Genomic DNA, 22361 nt, shown 5'->3' with positions numbered 1-22361 from the left:
TTGAGTCTGGTTTAAGTATAAAATTAAATTTCCTTCAGACACATAAAAATTACAACTCTATCAAAAGCTAATTTTGAAGCTATTTGGAAGCAAGGCTTAATTACAAAGTTTCAAAAGAAAACCCCTCTGATTAAAGATCTTAGTTCCTTTATTAAAGTGAAAATTAATCTATGCAAATTAGCTTCTCTTTGAAGTGACCCATGTGTGTTAGTCAGGGTTCTCCAGAGGCACAGAACAGGATATATGTATATATGAAAGGAAATTTATTAAGAATTGACTCACAGAGCAGTCTTGAAACTGATATGAATAATTTTTTTTTATACCATAATCCAATTCTAGTTATCTTAATTGAATTTAAAACTTTTTCAATTGCATTAAATTTACAAAAAAGTTCTTCCTCATTATACTAAAGCATTTCCAGTACTCAGATACTGAATGAGTAAAATCATTTTATTGGCTCTTTAAATTAACTCCTTCAAATGCACATTGTTTAAAAACTGACTAGGTCAAAAATAGTTACGCCTGCAGGTTGACCTACTCGGACTCTGCCAAACTCCTTCAAGTTCAACATAAATTGACAATTTCAGAGTATAAAGTCAATGTTATGGAAACACTGCTCCTCCTTTTCCATGGGGCCAATCTGGGCAATTTTTTCATTAAAAGTCTTCTTCTGCCTGTTTGCTGCGGGACTCCTTGAGCTGCTGTAGCCGCTCCATAGTTTCAGAAATGGTGCGTTCCCCGTGGACCTTATTGTCTCTTGTGCGGATATTAACAGTGCCACTGATTTTCTCTTTTTCACCAACAACTAAAACAAATACACAAAGCTTTGTCAGACTTAATCTAAGATATGGAAGGATTCACACTGAACATCTGAAAAGAAATGATCCTAGGACCCCAGCTACCCCATAGCTTCTGACACATTAAAAGGTACAAGTGACCACGTATTAATATTTAAAAGAAACTCTTTGCAATATCTAAAACTACTACTGTGCTTATTGAGTCAATCTAGACAACTTAAAATAATAATAAAACCCTAAACATCATGAATATCTTTTTCAAGTAATTCCACATGAGGAATTATCTTAAGAAAGTAATCAAACAGATGTATTTAAAACAATGTGTCTTCATCCTTGATATAGCAAAATATTTTTTCACAAACATCCATGATTATTTAAGTGAAAAAAAAAAAACCCCAAAAAACCAGTATGTATGCATGAGCCTATTTTTATAGTTATTATGTATTAAAATATATAATAGAAAAAAATCAGGACTGGAAGGAACTAAATTCTTGATTGCAATTCACTTAAGTCTGTCTCAAGGTTTCAGTAGATTTTCCTGATGTCTGGCAAATTTTCTTTGTTAAGTTTCCATTCTTACCTAAAATGAAGTTATACTGTGCTAACTGTGCATTTCGAATCTTCTTATTCAATGTACAACCTGGATCCAGATCAATGTCTGCCATGAATTTGGCATCATGGAATTGTTGCCGTACCTATTGTAACAGATACAGAATTTGTCAGATCTAAAATTAGAATTATATTTTGATCTTACATGATTTTACTGAACACAGGGATCAGGACTTCCTGGGTGAACTTCCAGCAATTTAAAGCTGGCAAAACTGTCTTAGATATTATTCACTGCCATTTTTCCCCCCCTTTTGAGAAAAAGGCTAGCTCCTCTTTACTACCTCAGGTCATGTGTATTAAGTAAACAATATCTTCAGTATTCTTCTTTTCCAAAAAAGCAATACACTAGATTACATTTTATTAATTTTACATTAACTAAACTTCCCATTAACATGATAACCTATTAACATGACAAAAAGACCTAAATGAATTTTATTTCACTATCATTTCATATGAACCTCGGATTACAGATATGAAAAATATCACATGATCAACACCTGAAAAAAATGATCTTCAACTGAATAAATCTTAACTTCTGAGTATCAGAAAGTTTATCAGATTATCATAGGCATTAGTCCCTTAACTTCAAAATAGAATAATATTTAATAGTCTAAAAGTAATTTAGATTAGAACAAAGTAACAATGAGTATAAAAAATGTTTCGCTCGGCGTGGTGGCTCATGCCTGTAATCCCAGCACTTTGGGAGGCCAAGGCGGGCGGATCACCTGAGGTCGGGAGTTCGAGACCAGCCTGACCAACATGGAGAAACCCTGTCTCTACTAAAAAAATGCAAAATTAGCGGGGCATGGTGGTGCATGCCTGTAATCCCAGCTACTTGGGAGGCTGAGGCAGGAGAATCGCTTGAGCTGAGGAAGCGGAGGTTGCTGTGAGCTGAGATCGCGCCATTGCACTCCAGCCTGGGCAACAAGAGTGAAACTCCGTCTCAAAAAAAAAAAAAAAAAGTTTCTGTTCAACCTGCTATAAGAGTTGGGCATTTTACATTCAAATCACCCCACACCTGGCAGAAAACTGTTTCCTTACAGTGGCCATTAACCCAAAGGAAGAACAGAAGAGTTGGAGGAAGCTGGTGTTCCTTCCTCATCTCTGCCATAGGGACAGTATCCTTGGGCTTTCACAAAAAGCCAATGTGAGCAGTGACTGTCTATCATCTTTTTGTAGACACAGAAGTTATACTGTCGACTAGCAGAATCACCACAATTCCACCCAGACCACTTAGAAGAAGGGTCAGAGTTTCTGGAAATCCTGGTCAGAAAGCAGAATGAATTTTTCCAGGAAAACATCTTAAGTACAGCTGAAGGTGAAACAGTAACTACCATACTCAAGAATCACCAGTAAAACCAGCATTCTCCGGTTGACCTAGGTGACAAAATATCTTTCAATTTTTGATTGAAAAGGATTCTAAATGATCTACAACACATTCATTTCTCAAATGCGAGTTATGTGTAAACCAAGGGTTATTTATGTATGTCAATGTTTATTTCTATAAGGTATACTTTTTGAAACAATCTAGGTGACTTTGCCTATACTGTGCACAAGCTTTAGCATATTAACTAGTAGATTTTTAAGCCATAGTGATCACAAACCAATTAACCTGTTGAAATTTTGTAACACCCATTTCAGAAGGGTCGTTACAGAATTTTAGAATGCCAAGATAGGTCTACATCTTCAACTGATAACTACTTTAAAGAATAAAGCATCAGTTTTTTTCATTTTTCTCAACATGGGTCCTGTGTGTGCCTGTGAGATGGGCAATTCTGCAGTTGGGGAAGTGGCCTGACAATTACAGGGTGTTTAACATGTCTACTCTACAGTTATTAGGTATCGGGAGTACTGCCCTGTCTTCTCTCCCCACAAACGAAAAACTTACCACCACGTAATCTGGAATATCATCCTACCCCCAAAGGGAAGTGGGGAAGTCAGTGATGTCTCCAGTTGAGAACTCAGTTAACCAATACAGAACTTTTTCCTACTGTGTGAGCTTTCACATACAAATAAGACAAAGTGCACTCAACCATAGAACATTAACTTTGATTCTCATCATTTGTAACTAAAACTACTGTGTGCAGTAATAGTAATAGGAATAGTCTGAATGGTTTATCTACTAGACTGTTTAGTGTTCACTTCATTTTTTTTTTTTAAGAGATGGGGTCTCACTATGTTGCTCAGGCTGGAATGCAGTGGCTACTCACAAGCACAATCATCACACCCTGAACCCTCAAAGATCCTCCTGCCTCAAGCCCCCAAGTAGCTGGGACTACAGGTATGCACTCCACGCTCAAGTTCATTTATTTCTTAAGGGTAATTAAGACCTGAGTGTGGTTTATTCTGATGGTATGGAGACAGGATGGCTTTGATGTTATGGTATTGTTCACTGATCAACTTTTAATAATTTGAAATTCCTTAGTATGGAATTTTCACTACGGCAGAACAGATTGTTCTATGCTTTAAAGTGAAGTTATGAATGGTTATACATTTGTTGGTTACGTTTTTTGGGGGTAGGGGCAAGACACTGGTCTGCTATGCTACTAACCTGGAAAAAAGTTTCAAATAGCTGAAGAAATTTACATTAAAATGAAGCAAAATTACTCTTTGAGTCAAAGAGCAGCTTCAACTGTATTTTGAACTGGAATTTACCTATCATACTGAAGTACCTGATATTTGCTAATTTGGTTTTTTAAAATACTAAATACTAAAATATACAAGCGTAACTGGGTATGGCGGCTCCTGCCTGTAGTCACTGCTACTTGGGAGGCCGAGGTGCGAGGACTGCATGAGCCCAGGAGTTTGAGGTTACAGTGAGCCAGGCATTGTACCACTGCACTCCAGCTGGGGCAAGAGGAAGATCCCATCTCTTAAAATGAATACAATAAAATATACAAGTGTACCTAAAACACTATCCAAATATGTCTTCTGATTATGGAATCATGTAGAAAAGCATTACAGAAGAAATATAATCTATTCAGGCTTAACAAAGATTAAAAATAGTAACATTTCTCTACATCACAACAGCTCGATTCACCAAGAATATAGGGCTTATGTGATCTGAAAAGCTTAACAGATATTAAGTTGAAAGAAAATTCACATCTAAGGCTTACCTTTTGGGCATATTCATCACAGGTTGGTCCCACTGGAACTACCATTACCTGGCGAGGGGACAGCCAAAAGGGCCTTTGAAAGAGAATAAAAATACTCAGTGTAGATGTGGGCACATTCACTAAACAGGGACAGCATATTTCTTAGTCTACTCTTCAGTATCTTTTCCTGGAACATGTAAGGACTACTTTTAAAACTTGGCTTAAAAAACCCCAAAATGAAAAATCCTATCCAATAAAGATTAAGGCGAGGAGATGCAGGAGAAGAAAACTAACCCTACATAAGGAAAGTCTGTAACTACGATTTGTCTTGCTAAGCAGATAGCAAAACCAGTTGAGGATAGGACTATGCCTCACACTTTAATACATCACAAAACACTGTGAGAGGGGGTAACAAATTATTTAATAACTGCATGTAGTGATTAATTGTTCGAGTATTTTATTACTTATTCTTCACGGGGACACAGTGTCCTCAGTTTATTCAAAATCCATTTTGCACCACTCAGCAAATTGTAACTGATAATAACTGGTTATGGCACTTGGTAAAAATGAGAGTTTTCACTACTTATTAAAAAATAAGCCCATCCAATTCTCCCTTTGAAGCAATTCAAGTGTCAAATGCTTCTGATGCTGCAAACATCAGGCTAATGTTTCTCTCCATCATTCCTCTATTTTCAGTTGTTCTGTTATATCAGGCAAACATCAGGCAAAAGGCTAAAGTAGGCACTAAATTCTACCCTAATCATGGACTTTTCCCCACCTACAACAAGTTTAGCAGAGCAATTAGCTGAGGACTCCCTTAATTCTTGAAGTACCTTATAGAGCATGTGTCTCACATTTTATCTGACTTTGAAAAATCTAAAGAGATTATATCATTGACCAGTATGAAAAACTGTTCTAATTTCTGAAGTAACCAAGTTCAAATAAAACTGAAATGACAGTAATGTAAGATTAAACCAATGTACATCATTCTACAAAAGTGTTAAATCAATGAGATTAATATGGAAGGCTCTACACATGGGTGCTTTTATAACCCTGTGCTGCTTTCAAATGCATTGTGGGTCCAGAAAAAAACTGCTTAAGAAGTAAGATGAAAGTTATGTGGCCATGTATCTTGCCAACAAAAACGTAACCTCATAGAAACGAATCACAAAATGTTGATTAGTTTGGCATCTGTTTTAAAAAACGCTTGGCTTTTAAAAGATGTCAAAATACTTGCTTGTTATGATTAGCAAGGCTGAACGAAAAAAGCCATAAGCTTCCTCATTTATCTACGTAAAACCCAGCAAAGCCATCTAAATCCCAAAACAAAGTTACCAGAAAAGCATCCAAAACAATAAGTATACTTCTTAACAGAATACTAATTCCTAATTAGAAAGTATTACACAACATTCAAACAAACCAAGTTCTGGAATTAATTACTACTAGCATAAAAAGTTTGTGTTTAGATTATGATTCCTTATTTTTTAGTGAACACTTGTCATTAGTTAGAAGCAACTGACTGCAATCATTCTCCCTTTCCATCTGATAATTAAATCAAATAAGTAGACATTTCTTGTAGCCAATTTATACTAATCAGAAAAAAAAAAAAAAAGACAAAAATTACCATTTGCCCCCATAGTTTTCCGTGAGGATAGCAATCATTCTTTCCACTGACCCCAAGATGGCTCGATGAACAATCACTGGCCTTTTCTTATCATCACCATCGTGGCTACAAAGAAAAAGAATTTGTTTTGCCTTATCATATATATATATTTTCCCCTATATATCCCTGGAGAATATTCAGAGCAGACACCAGAAACTCACCTTACATAAGTAAGATTAAACCTGATGGGCAACTGAAAATCCAGCTGGATGGTCGCACACTGGTGGTACCGCCCAATCGCATCTTTAATCTGTATGTCAATCTAAGAGGCAAAGACTGGGTTATTATAAAATGCCAGTGATACTAACGTGGAGTTCAATAGTTGGATTAGGGCTGATTTTTCTTTTTCCCAACTTCTTTCGAAGCCATATCTTCTTCATCCACAAGTGAAAATCATATTATCCAAATACACTTCAGTGCTCACCTTTGGACCATAGAAAGCTCCGTCTCCACAGTTTAACTCCCACTTTTCACCAAATTCATTCAGACTGTTTTCAAGTTGCTGAGGATAAAGCAAAAATTTTTTTTAATTGCAATTTCCCTTCTTCCAGCCTGAGACTAAAAATACAGTAATTACTTTCATAGATCAATATTCTCTGCTTTAGAATTTTGTCCACCTGAACATATGCTCACATCAACCCCTTTGTAAAGCTTATAGCTTGATAACTGAAAAAAGCCATTAAATTCAACCATTCCTAAAATACACAAAGAAAAAAACTAGCTTACTCAAACCTAGGAACCATTTCCAATTTCCTTTTATCCATTTAAAGAGGCTTGGCTTTCTTACATCTCGGAACAAGCCAATTTCAAACAGTATTCAAAAGCATGCTGAAAAATACCACTTACTTTCTCAGCTTGGTCCCATACTTCAATATCTCCAAGGAATTTTTCCGGGCGAGTAGAAAGGTTCAGTTTAAAAGAAAATCCAAATACGCTATATACCGTACGTAGAAAATCCAAACAACCTTTTATTTCATCTTCAATCTTTAAATTAAAAAAAAGGAAAAAAGAAACAGTAGTTATTTTCCTTGAGTTTCTTGACACTTCTTTCAAAGTATTTTATTCCCCAGGGTCTCATACCTGCTCCATGGCACAGAATATGTGAGCATCATCCTGCTGGAATCTTCGTACCCGGGTGAGTCCTGTGAGTGCTCCAGACAGCTCATTCCTATGAAGTACCCCAAAATCAGCTAGCCGCAGAGGCAGTTCTCGCCAGGACCTTGGCCGATGATCAAACATAAGGCTGAAGAGAAAAAGAAAAGTCCACGGACACTTAAGAATAAAACTGCTTGTGTAATGTTATATTTAATTATATGAAATGTTGTCAAACAGCCACTGATTCTAGCTGTCCATCCAAGCAACATTTCTCAAATTCTGGGCTTCATACAGCAGTAAAAGCATCTGCATGAATAAAATAGCAAATAAGTTATAATTCAATGAACCACAGTGAAGAATAAAAAATGTATTCCAACAACTGAAGAATCTGGGAAAATTAAGAAGGAACTTAGTTGATTTCCTGGCCTATAATACAGCTTCTTCACAAAGATTCTTCTCTCACCTCCTCTGCCCTCCATGCCTGGCTAATAGTTGCTGCGGACACTGAGTTACCTGTATCCACAGCTCTCCTGTGTCTTCCCTTAAGCTGTTCTTCACCCAACTTTCAAAGATAGAAAGCAGAGCGGCCTCATGACAAGGAACATTTTCCAAGAATGCTGAGTCATTAGCAGGTTTTGACAGAACAAGTTTCTTTAAAAACAACAACACACTAGATAATTTGTTACACCCCCATATTCCATCTTCCTCTTTTATATTCTGCCTTGGTCACTGCTGTGATCCCAGTACCATTACTGAATGCCCATAGATCTGGAGATCTGGTGGGACACAGTGGCTCATGCCTGTAATCCCAGAGCTTTGGGAAGCCAAGGTGGAAGGATAGCTTGAGGCCAGGAGTTTGAGACCAGGCTGAGCAACGTAGCAAGACCTCATCTCTACAGAAATAAAATTTTAAAAATCAGTTGGGCATGGTGGCATATGCCTGCAGTCCCAGCACTCCAGTTAGAAGACCTCTTAAAAAAAAAAAAAATAGATCTGGGGATCTAATGAGGCACAGAAGATGTAATACAACAATGATGTTGCTTTTAAATGCTCTTCTGTTTTTAATGAAATTTGTTTTTAATGAAATTTGTTTTTAATGAATTTGTTTTTTATGAAAATTTGTTTTTAATGAAATAATTTGTTTTTAATGAAAATGTTGTTAAAGGAGAGAAGAACCCAGGATGAATTGTAGCATGTGAAAATCTTCAGTAGAAATTCAAAGCTGCCGAATACCAGTGTCCTGGGCAGTTCATGGGTTTCAAAGCAAACAGCTCCTTCTCCACCTCAAAGGAGAACATGTTCTCGCTGTAGTGCTGCCAGTGACCCGAGGTCATCCAGAGTCGGCTGTTGAAAATGTTTGGGGTGACTACCTCCTGGAATCCTCTTTTCCTATATTCACTCTGATAGAAAATAAACAGAAACATGTGTAGGCAAATAAATGCTCATACTTCAAGTGGGAGTAAAAACTTAAAAGAGAGATTTTATACTCTCTGATGAGAACGATGCACACATGCCATGATTAAGAAATCTCACTTCTAAGTATATACCGAAGAGAAAACTCTTGCCACATGTACATAAGGAGGCTTATAAAAGCAATGCTACTGCAGCATGGCTGATAAAAAGGGACAATTATACATCAGCGTCCATCAGAAAAGGGTTGAGCACATTGTGGTAGTTACATAACAAAATAACATGTAGCACGTGAAAATAAACTGGATTTGTATGTCTCTAAAAATAAATCACAAGGCAGTCTGATACACAATGAGGCTTCCTATACGTAACACAAATACATAAATAATTTAAGGGTACACATACACAGGCTAGATGTAAATAACATGGACAAAAAGAATCCACGTCAACTTCAAAACAGTAGTTTCTTCTAGAAAGCTGGTATATGGTATACCAGTATATGGGTATATATAGCAGTATATGGAGGTATATGGATCAAAACTGGGTCCTAAAGAGAGGCTTTTTAAACAACTATTTTTTTTTTTAATATCGTGAACAAAAAAAAAGCAAATATAGTTCAAAATGAATCTTTGTTAAATTTGGGTAGTAAGTACACAAGATATTGGATATACTATTCTCTATAAAGTTATACTTGAAACATTTCATAATTTACAAAGGAAAAAAGCAATGTAAAAACCGTTTTTTCAAAGAAAATAGAAATCAATGATCAAAGTCAAAGAGGGCACAGAGCTCCTGTGTCAAGGACCACGGGTGCCCCTTCAAGCTCACCAGCTTCCATATGTATATGAGCAAAATCAACTACTAGGGATGATTTATGAGGCCACAGACTTCTACTTTTACTTACTGTTTTATGTATTTCTTCTCAAATAGAGATTATCTTCCTTTTTAGTAGACCTTATTTAATAAAAATGATCATATACCCTAAATCTAAAGAAGAAAGCAATAAATATGACTTACCCTAATGAATTCAATAAGTGCATTATAAATGTAGGCTCCCTTTGGCAGAAAAAAGCAACTTCCAGGGCTGAGTTCATGAAAGAAATATAGTTCTTGGTCCTGGGTAAAAGAAAAGCAAAAGAATATTTATGTACGTCATGTATATGTGTGTGTATATATACATGAATTTCAGTGTTCTTGAGCTCAGAATATGGTCATGATGTCCCATATTTCAATCAGTGCCAACCCTGAATCAAAGAAACCATGTCAGTGTTTCTGGTGGTACAGAATTGCAGCTGATCTACAATTTGGCAGACGTGTAACACATGCCCTGCTTGTTATATTCCTCAATCCAGTCAAGTTTCCCCAACAGTGGCAGGGAGGAAGGGTCCCTCAGTTCTCTATCCACTGCAGTACCTCTTATAGTTCTTAATTCCTTAAAGCTCCAAGATCTGAAAGTTTTTTCATTTTATTTATTTATTTTCTTAATAGGAGTGTCAGGAAGGAGACTGGGATAATGAAATAGATGATGGTAAAGTTGGCTGACTTTGGGTCACGGTGAAAGAAACACACCCTCCTACCTCCTTGCCCAACATCCCCCTCACCAAGTGCCCAAAAGCCCTCAGGGAAGGGCCCACCAATCGTTGCTGGCTGCCTCATGGCTGGAATGTCAGGTAGTCAGGGGTGCAAGGCACTGGCTGCTAGCTTCAGCTCAAGCTTCATAACCTAACAGCCAAGGACCCCTGGCACGGAGTGCCTATTTTAGGGAGGAAAGTTTTATCTAGCCTAACTTCCAGTTTAGAGGACATTCAGCAGTAACAGAGATAATGGGTAGAGGAAATGACAGCACAGGATCTGTGTGTGACACGCTGTGTTACCTTGGGCAACAAGTAGGTTAATCTCTGTGGGACTCCGTTTCCACATTTTAAATGAGTCAGTGAGACTAGATGGTTTCCAAAGTCTAGTTCTCCCAGCTCTACGAGAAGCTGTTATACTTCTTCTACAGAAAACTGTAGATCATCAGCGTTTGTTCTGAATAAAAGTAGTTCAAATGCATTTTTGTGTGGTACTGAGCCCACTCCAGGCAGATAATGTGGACAATCAGCAAGTATTTATAGTTCGTACAGGACATAGCACCAGTTACTAAAAAGCTACAGCATCTCTTCAAAACAAAATTCCTAGTACTTCATACAGCTAAATTTCAAACTTCAAATGAAGTTCAAAAAAACTCAGTCTAGACACATCATTGTTCTTGAACATACCCTGCCAATTTTCCTATGATCTCGGTTTTTAGCTTCCTCTTGGAACTTCTCCCACTCTTTCAACATTTTAGGATCTGGGAATGAAATGCCATAAATTCTCTGCAGAGTCTCCATATCTGCTTTGCCTTCCCAGTATGTGGAAGAATTCTGAAAACAAGGATTAACCATGAAACAACATTCAAATTTGTAAACATCTCACTTATTTTAACTCTCAAGTGCTTTGAGGCCTTGTTAGAGTAGTTACTCATTCTGCAGCACAAAGTTGGCTGTTTACTTCCCTCGAAAATGCCCCTCCCTCAATCTGCAGGTGGGTGCAGTGGCTCACACCTATAATCCCAGCACTCTGTGAAGCAGAGGCAGGAGGATCGCTTGAGCCCAGGTGTTCGAGACCAGCCTCGGCAACACAGGGAGACCCTGTTCTTTACAAAAAAAAAAAAAAGGAAAATTACCCAGGCATGGTGGTATGCGCTTATGGTCGCAGCTACTCAGGAGGCTGAGGCGGGAGGACCACTTGAGCCTGGAGTGCAGTGGCACAATCTCCGCTCACTGCAACCTCATTTCCCAGGCTCAAGTGGTCCTCTATGCTGTCTTTTTGGGGTAACACAGTGAGACCCATTCTACACCCCAACACCCACAAAACTGCCCACCCCTCAATACTTAACCACAATTCCACAAACATTACTTTGCCTGCAAAGGCATTTCTCACAAAATGATTGAGCAAAAATAGAAATGAGCCAATAAAAAAAATCTTGAAATGACTCAATTATTCTCTTGATTTAAAGTGCATTTTAATAACCTCCACAAAATGTTTATGAAATAGTATAAAACTGGGTTCTGTTAAAAAGAACAACTTGGGAAATTATTAATTTAGACATACAAAGGGCAAAAGCACATACTCCTAGTGAGTCTCAATGCTTTTATAGAGCCAGGATGGCCCATGCTGTATGATTTTGTAAAACCTCTATCCCCTGGGCTTGCTCTGGTAATGACAGCAAGTCAGTCACCCCTGGAGGGATTTCAATTATAAAAACCTGATGGCATACAGCTCCCGGTTAATAGACAGCATGAGAAAACATCGTTTCATGTGCAGCAGAAAATGGTAAAGAGAAATCAGTGAAAGTTTAAACACATATCTATTCTAGACAGATACACTCACATAGTCTTTAAAGTTACATTGCTTACTTTGTGTATTTTTAAAGCCTTAATTTTGCCCGTGTGTCTGACATGAGGACCCCGGCAGAGATCTATCAAAGGGCCACACCTAAACATAAAATGAAAGGAGTTTTAACAAACACAAAATGACATACATACCAGATACATTTAATGACATCTAACATTCTCACCTATAGACTGTGGTAGTTGGAGTATTCACCTTTTCATTCAATATCCGACATTTGAACTTGTTGTACTGAAAACAGGAAAAATTATTCTTTTAAAAGACTGTCCTTTAATTTTTACTTCTAAGTACTATAGGTAAAATGTAGCACTGTATGAATATAAATGTTGATATTTCATGTTTTAAAAACGTGTTGAAGGAATGGTTTGCTAGGGAAAAAAGTGAAATAAAAATAATAAGAATACTTAATGTTTTCTAAAGAACCAAATACGCTTCAGCTTAGTACACTGAACTCCAGTGCTGTCACTTCAACTAACATGAATAAATGATATTAACGGTGGGGGCCACACATTATGGTTCAATTTACCTTAAACATTGCCAGTAAAGTTTCTTTCTTAACTTCCAGTCTTTCAAAAGCTTGTTTTTCTTTAATGATTTTCTTACATAAAGACTCCAGAGAAGAGAAATCATTGCTAGACACACCTCTGAAGGAGAAGAAAGTATAATCTTTTCATTCCATTTGAATCACACCATGGCTTCAAAAAATGTTTATTTGGAAAAAATATTTGGAATACTTCAAGGGTTTTAATATCAAAAAATTAGACTATTGCATCATATCTTAGAATTCTAAACAAAACATTTTTCATAAGTAATTTTTACATTTTATATTTTCAGTGGCTTCTACCTTGGTCATCCATGGAGACCTTTCTCACTAGTGACCCCTTCCCACAACTCTATCACCAGGTTTTAAAGGAGAGGGGAGGACCAGTCTCCCTGAATTTCCCAAAACACCTTAGGACTCTACCTCCATCAATCTATAACAGAGGTCTCATTATTACTTCAAGGAAAATGCAACATTTCAAGTACTCATAATAGGCATACGTGATGAAGAAGCAGCGAGAGCTATAACATTTCTCCTTTACTGAGAACTCTAAAAATAACTTATGGATCCTTAGGCACTGACTTCAGTTTTCTTTATCTAGTTGACAGCTTACCCTTCCTCGAGGTACATGTCATAATAGAATCCATTTTCTATTGGTGGTCCATAACACAAACATCCACCATAGACTCTTTCCATGGCTTCACCCATTATGTGAGCACTGGAGTGCCAATACACCTGAAAATTTAAAGAAAAATGGCATGGTCTGAGTCTTGGCATACAAGTTGTCAATTAATGTGATTGTCTGAAAGAGACATAATATTTATTACAAGTAAACCCAATATATAAAATCCTAAATTTCTAAATCTATAAACTACTGTGTGTTTCTATCCATAGCCAAAGTAATTCAAAAGGCTTCCAATTACTAAAGTGTATTTTTATTTTGGAAATCATCTGGTTTAGCTGTTTTCAAACAAATGAAACTAAACTTGCCATCACTAATTAAATAGCATTGATTTTGCTCTCTGAAAACAATTGCTCTCACAACGTGACTATCTCATTGACTGCAATGGCCCAGGTTCTATTGAGTCAATGTGCCCACAGCACCATGTCTCAGACACTGTGATCTGGTCTTTAGCTGGCTATGGAACATCATTTAGAAATTATATGTTGTTATTGGCCCAAAACAAAGGTGGTACAACCCGACCCCACAACACAACGACAAAACATGAGGACAAACATCTGTACACTGAAACCAAATGGCAGTACTTGGTTTTAAAGTAATCACTGGGATGAGTCAGAATACACCCAAAGCAATGTTTTCAAGATTTAGTATTAAGGTACCAAAGTGACATTAAACAATTCTCATAAGAAACTTGAGGACTCCAAAATACATTTGAAAACCACTAATCCACATACATAAGTGAACAATCATCACTAAAACAAAATACTTTGTTTCCCCTTATATGATACACAGCCATGAAGAATTAAAAAGAAAATCTTGTCATCAAATGCAGGTTGACTTTTATAGTGTTATCCAGCAGATTTGCATCTTAAGACGAAAAAGATACAGAAAAAAACACAGAAATTGTCCAATAAAGGGAGTGCTTTGAAGTAAGGTTCAAATTTATTTGTCAAATGTATGTATCTTGCTAAAATGTTCATAGCTTAGAGGCCAGGCGCAGTGGCTCACACCTATAATCCCAGCACTTTGGGAGGCTGAGGTGGGTAGATCACTTGAGGTCAGGAGTTCGAGACCAGCCTGGCCAACATGGCAAAACCCCGTCTTTAGTAAAAATACAAAAATTAGCCAAGCGTGGTAGTATGCTCCTATAATCCCAGCTACTCGGGAGGCTGAGGCAGGAGAATCGCTTGAACCTCGGCGGCAGAGGTTGCAGTGAGCCGAGAGCGCACCACTGCACTCCAGTCTGGGCGACAGAGCGAGACTCAATCATTTAAAAAAAAATTAAAATTAAAATTAAATAAAATAGTGTTCACAGTTTAGAAAACAATTTTTACTTGTTTAATCAATGTTTAATAAAATTCCCAAAACATTTTCCCTATTGAAGTGTCTAGTAATGAAAAGACTTATTCAGCTTCACCTCTTTATTTTCTAAGGCAAGCACTTTTATTCTGTTCCCTAAATGAAGGACAAAATGAAGATTTCAAATATGACAATGAGACAACAATAACTGTTTGCCACCCAATCGCAGCAGGACTGAACTGATGCAAACATTAATCTGCATCCTAAAATTCAATGAATACTAAATCAGCTACTTACTGCCTGAGCCTCCTCATCCTCAAACTTGAGAAGCTCCAAGGTACAATCTTCTTCCAGAGGGCGGTCCAGGTCCCACACAACATTATTTACTTTAGCAATAACGGTGTTGTCGGCCAGGCCTTGACTTAAAAGAAAAAAAATGTCCATACATATATAAGAACACAAGAATCTAATTTGAAAACAGGAAAATAAACACTATTTTTATTATGTACTGATTCTTTTATTGATGTATCTCTATTTTTCTGAAATATAACAATAAAAACAACAAACTCCAAAAATGTACCTAAGAATGTAACTGGAAGATCCTGAAAATGCAGAACACTATCATTTGACAGTGAATGCCTCCTGTTTAAGCAGATATGGCAACTCTGATAAATAAGCACGATCAATTGCCAATGGTTTGATTAATCTTAATTTCTCCAATAAATAAGTTTTTTTTTAAAATTGTTTAGAGACAGGGTCTTACTATGTTTCCCAGGCTGGCCTCCTGGCCTCAAGCAATCCTCCAACATCAGCCTCCAGAGTAGCTGGGACAACTGGCACAAGTCACCACACCCAGCTTTCTCTTAATACACCCACCTTTCTCTTTCTACAAAGGTAAGCTATTTAGACTCCAAAGGGGGGGGCGGGGGAAAGGCCTACCAAATACTTCTCTGTTCCTCTTCTTGCTTAAAATGTACACCGGTTCCTTACTTTGACAGACAATGCTAACCTCAGAATAAATTCTGCAAATGCCTAAGATGATAATATTTATAATATAGAGGTAAAATGAAAGACTATTTAATAAAACTTTTCATAATGTGAGTAAAAATATTACACACCCAATATACAATATCAAACATAAAGTATCAAATGATGAAATATCAGAGCACACAGAGTGTAAAAGCCACAGGAGTTCTGAGGAGGCAAAGCAGCACAGGACAGAGTCATCTGGAAAGGCTTTGAGGATAAAGCACTCACAGGAAGAAAGCGGGGGGGCCATGGCATTCCAGATGAGGGAATGGCCACAGACGCAAGCAGAGGTGCAAGTGAAGAAAGGTTTATGCAGGAAGCTGTGTGACTAGAGCAGAGTTGAGTAAGGTGAGCCAGATTATACATCTAAATGCACAGCTAGAGAAATAATAGTCTATAACAGCCTGGACATCTCAACGAAGGTAAGCAACATTCTAAGCTGTGAAGAAAAAGTATACACCTTTTACACTGTAAATCTCAAAGAAACCTACCACTAGAAGGCTTTAAGCTAGCTGGGCTTGCTGTGTTGGTGTTCTCTATGTGTAAAGGTTTACAACCAAATGTATACAACTTCTCCCATGTAAGGATCAAGAAAGAAGAACCAAACAGAAGGTAAACAACAAACTCTTTTCTATTTTCAATGCTCCTACTAACTTTACCATAGGTTATAGACAATGTTTTCTTTCCTCCTGAGATCAGATGGAGCCAATAAAATAAATACATGCATTTCACAAAACATAACATGAATTTGGCAGACAGAAATGTATTTTATCATATTGGTATAAAATAGTTTTCAGGAGATTAAAGAACTGATAAAAAGGTTACTCATATTCTCTAGATTCTTTGGGAAGAACATGACTTTTATCTTATCTTATCTTTTATCCAAAATGGAGCCCCAAGATTCTAAGAATAGAGTTACTTTGAAAATGTAGATTACACATGGGGCCATACTGGATCATGTCAATTTCTCAAAGAAGGGTAAAATAATCTGTAAGGTTTGCAACAAAATGGCCGGGTGTGGTGGCTCACGCCTGTAATCCCAGCAATTTGCGAAGCCGAGGGGGGCAGATCATGAGGTCAGGAGATCGAGACCATCTTGGCTAACATGGTGAAACCCCGTCTCTACTAAAAATACAAAAAATTAGCCGGGCGTGGGGGCGGGCGCCTGTAGTCCCAGTTACTCGGGAGGCTGAGGCAGGAGAATGGCATGAACCTGGGAGACGGAGCTTGCAGTGAGCCGAGATTGTGCCACTGCACTCCAGCCTGGGCGACAAAGCAAGACTCTGTCTCAAAAAAAAAAAAAAAAAAAGATTTATAACAAAACAAAACTTCAAAGAAAAATCTATTGATGCAAATGGAACATGTCTTTTTTGTCCTTCCCTTTCATATTCACCACTAATTATCTGAATCTTTAAATAGCCTGTTATCAATGTTATAATTTTTCACAGAACAAAAAGTTATTCTGGACTTTTGTAAAAATTTCCTAAGGTATTCTCAGTGCAGATCAGTGACTTAACTCCAGAGCTAAAGCCCATCAATGTTTTATGTAATTCAACCTTTTTTTCTTTTCCCTCCACGACGGAGTCTCACTCTGTCACCAAGGCTGGAATGCAGTGGCTCAATCTCCACTCACTGCAACCTCCACCTCCCCGGTTCAAGCTATCCTCCCACCTCAGCCTCCAAGTAGTTGGAACTACAGGTGTGTGCCACCACGCCTGGCTAATTTTTGTATTTTTAGTAGAGACAGGGTTTCACTATGTTGGCCAGGCTGGTCTTGAACTCCCGACCTCAGGTGATCTGCCTGCCTCGGCCTCCCAAAGTGCTGGGATTACAGCTGTGAGCCAGTGTACCCAACTATGTAATTCAACTTAGAATTTTATAGTTCTTGAAAAATATTTTTCAACTGAAGACTTGATAAATTACAACATAATCTAGATCAACATTGTAGAAGGTAGGGGAAAAGGTTCCCAGACTAACAGAAGCCTAAATTTTAATGACACAGCCACAATCTCATTGTGTGACAACAGAAGAATCTCTTAATCAACCTGACCTTCCAAATTATCTCTAAAATGAAAGGTTGAACTGATACTTGAAGGTCTATCCAGTTCTCTGTGCTCTCACATAGAAACTTGCATGGTATCACAACTGTTTACTTCCTTTGGAGTACGGTAGAAGTACTTGTAGGTAGAAGCCCTTGTCAAATGAATGGAAATACTCTGTTCACTTTGTAAAAAGTACTAACCAATGTCGGTGGTACAGTAGAGGCTCATGGCTCATAGGCTTAACTGGTTCTGCTTCTACTAGTTGTATAATAGGCTTACCAAGGATCAGCCATATTGGTTCCCCAAACTGTTTTTGTGCTTGTTCTTTTACGTGTTTGGTTCAACAATACAAAATTGATGATAATCAACCATATGACAATTCATGTGGTGATATCAAAGAGTTCATTTCAATACATAACAATTATAAATAAACTTAAAAATACATAATTATAAAATAATACAATGAGGTAATTATGGTTTCTATGAAAACCAAGTTGAATGTTTGAGAAGGCTTGATAAATCCAAGTCACACACACAAAAATATTGTCAAGTTAGGTGTGACTTTACAACTACACGAAAATCTGCAAGGATTCTGTGCTCAGACCACTTCTCAAATGTGTTAAGATAATGTAAGAACTCTAATTAGCACTCGCTATCCCCCAAAGCTTTGCCATACATATATATATTCACTGTTTTACGTATGTATATAAAGTTAGCAAATACATATATAGTCACATATTTAAAGTTGAAGTGTTTAAGACCAAGATTGGCAAGCTTTTTCTGTAAAAGGCCACACAAATATTTTACACTTTGCAGGCCAAACATGGTTTCTGCTGCATATTCTTTTGAGTTGTTTTATTTTTTCCAACTATTAAAACATGTAAGAATCATTTTTATTTTTGACTTTTAGGACGTACACAAACAGGTTATGACCATAGTTTCCCAATATCTGGCTTAAGACATAAATACATATATGTTTTACCAATTATTATTTTGATAAACTGACCAATTACTGATCCCAATCATATCAGATTAAGAAAACTTCTCTCCTATTACAAAACATTCATCTAATTCTCAGTTAATTGAAATAACTTCTTCCCACCCCAATAAAAGTTTTAAGACTAGGAATAGTCTTTCATTGAATTTATAAAAACAGTACACTTTTTTCATGTGTCATATAAAGTTTCTTAACCTTTCCATGTCAGATTATCTAGCTCATTTTTAACCTCAAAACCAAGGCATTTAAGTCAAAATAGGTAAACACTGTTTACTCGGTTTTGTAACATTTATAATCATAGTAAGACTAAAAATATATAAAGCCCCATAAGACCAAAGTGAACTCTTTCAGAAATTAACTTTCAATTTTGACTACATAGCTCTGTATCATTTTGATTTTTAAAAAATCCCAAGTAGGCCAAATTAAACAGATTAAAAACACTGAATAGCAACATAAAAATATTATAAGAATAAAACATGGCAGGATAATAAAATGAAGTTTAGTTAGGCCACAAACTATAGAATGTCATGATGGATGTAGCTTATACCTAATTCCACAGGCAATTTGATATGGTGTAGTTTTCCAAGATTCCGCATCAACCTGTTTACCATCAGGCAAAGTGACTTTAATTGGCTTGCTATCTTTTTCTGCCTTTTCTGCCAGAAGGGAATCATGTTCTGCTTTTAGTATATTATACATCTCAAGACGTGTGTAAATATATTCAGGCCAAGGATTCAACTGTAAGACAACAAATCAGGAAATAAACAATCAGTAAATATTGCTTTCCTATTTAGAAATGGGAAAGAAATAGTAAAAACAATACAGAAACCCACGACTATTGATTCAATGTAGTAAATAAACACACTGCCAAAATCACCGGCATTACCTCAATTTGTTCCTAAATGAAGGTAAAAGAAGGAATTAAATGCCCTATTCTTGGTTTTTTTTGTTTTTTTGTTTTTTTCAGACAGTCTCGATCTTGTCCCCCAGGCTGGAATGCAATGGCGTGATCTTGGCTCACTGCAACTTCCGCCTCCTGGGTTCAAGCGATTCTCCTGCCTCAGCCTCCCGAGTAGCTGGAATTATAGGAGTAGCTGGGATTATAGGAGTGCACTACCACGCCCAGCTAATTTTTGTATTTTTAGTAGAGACGGGGTTTCACCATGTTGGCCAGGCTGGTCTCGAACTCGTGACCTCAGGTGATCTGCCGCCTCGGCCTCCCAAAGTGCTGGGATTACAGGCGTGAGCTGCCGTGCCAGCCTAAATGCCCTAGTGTTATGCTGAATTGACAATTACCATTTTGCTATTATTTTACAGCAAGTGGTCTTTTCTCTTTTAAGATGCCTTCTTAAGATCTTTTCTAACAAAATTATTTTACAAATAGAGCTATAAACAATACTGGAAATAAAAACAATAAACTGGCTTTTCCATTTTGTTTCAATCATATCCAGGTGATGGTCTGTGTAGCTGGTCGGCCTATATATCCACTCACAACCAATCACAAATGTATTTGACTTAAGGTCTCCCCTTCAAGGAAAGTATTTACTGAATTCAAAGATGCCAAGATCACCCTGAAATATGTAATTAGCAAATATAATAAAACAGCATACTACTACTTTCTATAGTAGATAAAATTAACAAAAATATTTTATATACAACATCAATTTAGGTTTCTAAAAGTTTGGTAAAGAAAAAAAAAGAGACAGCAATCAAAGAACTGACTTCCTCTACTGTCAGAGACTCTATAATTTATGGAACATTTCAAAAAGGCAATGAATCTGTGGTAACAAAACAGTCGAACTAACATCTACAGCATTTATCATCTTCAAATTACAAGAACATTAACACTGCATACAAAAGTGAAGAGGAGATTGCTTAATTTTGCCATGACTTTCTATCTTCAAATGAATTTCAATCTATCAAATATAAAATGACTTACTACAATACAGATTTTAACATTTGTTCAATGTTGATAATGCTATCAAAACATCTCCATATATGTCAACATACAATTTGAAAGGAGTACAAGCTAATATCTAATCCTTAAGAAAATGACCAGGCTCATTCCTGTAATCCCAGCACTTAGGGAGGCCAAGGCAGATGGATCACTTGAGGCCAGGAATTTGAGACCACCCTGGCCAATATGGTGAAATCCTATCTCTACTAAAAATACAAAAATTAGCCAGGTGTAGTGGCGCAACCTGTAGTCCCAGCTACTTGTGGGGCTGAGGCACAAGAATCACTTGAACCTGGGAGGCGGAGGTTGCAGTGAGCCAAGATCGGGCCACTGCACTCCAGCCTGGGCAACAGAGTGAGACCCTGTCTCAAACAAAATGAAACAAAACAAAACTGACTGGAGATAATAGAAAATAATATCAAATGAAAAAGATTCCTTGTCTGCCCAGTAATTCCTTCCTTCCCTCCTTCTTTCCATTCTTTAATGACAGGGTTTCACTATGTTGCCTAGGCTGGCTGGAGTGCAGTGACAATTCACAGGCACATTCACAGCGCATTTTGGCCCCAAACTCGTGGGCTCCAGTGATCCTCCCACTCAGTCTCGAGTGGTTGGCTCCCACCACTGTACCAGGCCCTAATATCCTTATAATTCCCACCCACAGCGGTCCCTCCCTTTCTTTAGTCATTCAGTTGTTCTTTGGGAGCTTTTCATCAAATTACCACAACAGTCCATAATCTTCAATGGTGAAGAATCCATGAATTAACTAAAAGCTCAGAGCCTGTCATTCTACAACCATAATCTGAACCCCTCAGACTAATGCACAGTACCTGCTTCCATCTACTCTAAAGCATCATCATACACCTCCCCACCAGCACTACCCTCTGTATCTTAACTGCGGTTTATCATCATAGCCACTTGGCATGTCCCAATTAGAATTTCGTGTCAAAATTTCTTCATCATTCATTCAGCAGATACCCTCTGTGTCAGGCTCTGTGACTGCAGAGATGAATAAAACCCGCATGTTGCCCTTGGAGGGGAAGGCCAAGGTCTTGGACAGTTCACTGTACACTCTTTTTTTCCAGACCAATCATTAAACATAAATAATCACATGTCCCACTTAAAATTCTCTGTTCAGAAGAGTCTTCTAATTATACTCTTTGTCTTATTTCCAGGTCAATTCTCAAGCTGTGATGGAATAGCATGTATGTTTGTATTGAAAGTATAAAAAATAAATTAGGGAACATACGCATTTTTCCATTTGCTTGCAAATTTTTAAATTCATAATCAACAATTTTCTTCACAATTACAGTGGGGTATAATGGTTGGAAGACTGATCAACTGATCAACCGTAAGAGAAATGGTTAGGTAGGGTTCTAAGCAACACTACACTTGATCATCTATAAACTTACCCTAAAGTAAATGACGGCACTATACATTTAGTAATTGCAGCGTTTGTAAAAGTGGCTCTTAAAAGCCAGCTTATTGTGCTACTTCGAAAAAGGCTGTTCCTTTGTGCTTCTTCCTTCTGGTAGCTTTCTAAAGAGTCTCCAATAAAACAGCTCTAATGACTAAAGCAAAAAGTGAAGCACAGTTCACAGCAGTAAAAATATAGTAGAAAGACAAGCTTAACTGCCTCTAAAAGCAAAATACTCAGGAACCAGGTTGATTTAAGGTTGGCTTTTGATATGCCAGTTCCTTTCAGTGTGAGCC

General features: G+C 37.3%; 1 protein-coding gene across 3 annotated transcripts in view; it reads right to left on the bottom strand.

Moving 5' to 3' along the window:
- Positions 1 to 242: 242 nt before the first annotated feature.
- TARS1 (threonyl-tRNA synthetase 1) overlaps positions 243 to 22361 on the bottom strand; it is a 27296-nt gene continuing 5177 nt past the window's right edge. For 2 of the 3 annotated variants that reach the window (XM_003899548.3, XM_009208229.2), the window contains exons 3-19: positions 19242 to 19432; positions 14924 to 15047; positions 13259 to 13380; positions 12631 to 12748; positions 12271 to 12335; positions 12110 to 12188; positions 10928 to 11074; positions 9687 to 9785; positions 8493 to 8659; positions 7245 to 7407; positions 7011 to 7148; positions 6589 to 6666; positions 6326 to 6426; positions 6126 to 6230; positions 4523 to 4595; positions 1378 to 1492; positions 243 to 805 (exon numbers count right to left, since the gene is read on the bottom strand). In XM_003899548.3, the coding sequence (XP_003899597.1) occupies positions 657 to 805; positions 1378 to 1492; positions 4523 to 4595; positions 6126 to 6230; positions 6326 to 6426; positions 6589 to 6666; positions 7011 to 7148; positions 7245 to 7407; positions 8493 to 8659; positions 9687 to 9785; positions 10928 to 11074; positions 12110 to 12188; positions 12271 to 12335; positions 12631 to 12748; positions 13259 to 13380; positions 14924 to 15047; positions 19242 to 19432 (2034 nt within the window). In that variant the 3' untranslated portion in view covers positions 243 to 656. Of the gene's footprint in view, positions 806 to 1377; positions 1493 to 4522; positions 4596 to 6125; positions 6231 to 6325; positions 6427 to 6588; positions 6667 to 7010; positions 7149 to 7244; positions 7408 to 8492; positions 8660 to 9686; positions 9786 to 10927; positions 11075 to 12109; positions 12189 to 12270; positions 12336 to 12630; positions 12749 to 13258; positions 13381 to 14923; positions 15064 to 15894; positions 15984 to 19241; positions 19433 to 22361 lie in introns of all 3 variants that reach the window. The other variant, XM_009208231.3, reaches the window with a different exon arrangement.

This window comes from Papio anubis, chromosome 5, assembly GCF_008728515.1.
Source record: "Papio anubis isolate 15944 chromosome 5, Panubis1.0, whole genome shotgun sequence".
Lineage (NCBI taxonomy): Eukaryota > Metazoa > Chordata > Mammalia > Primates > Cercopithecidae > Papio > Papio anubis.
This window is presented reverse-complemented; position numbering and strand designations above follow the sequence as displayed.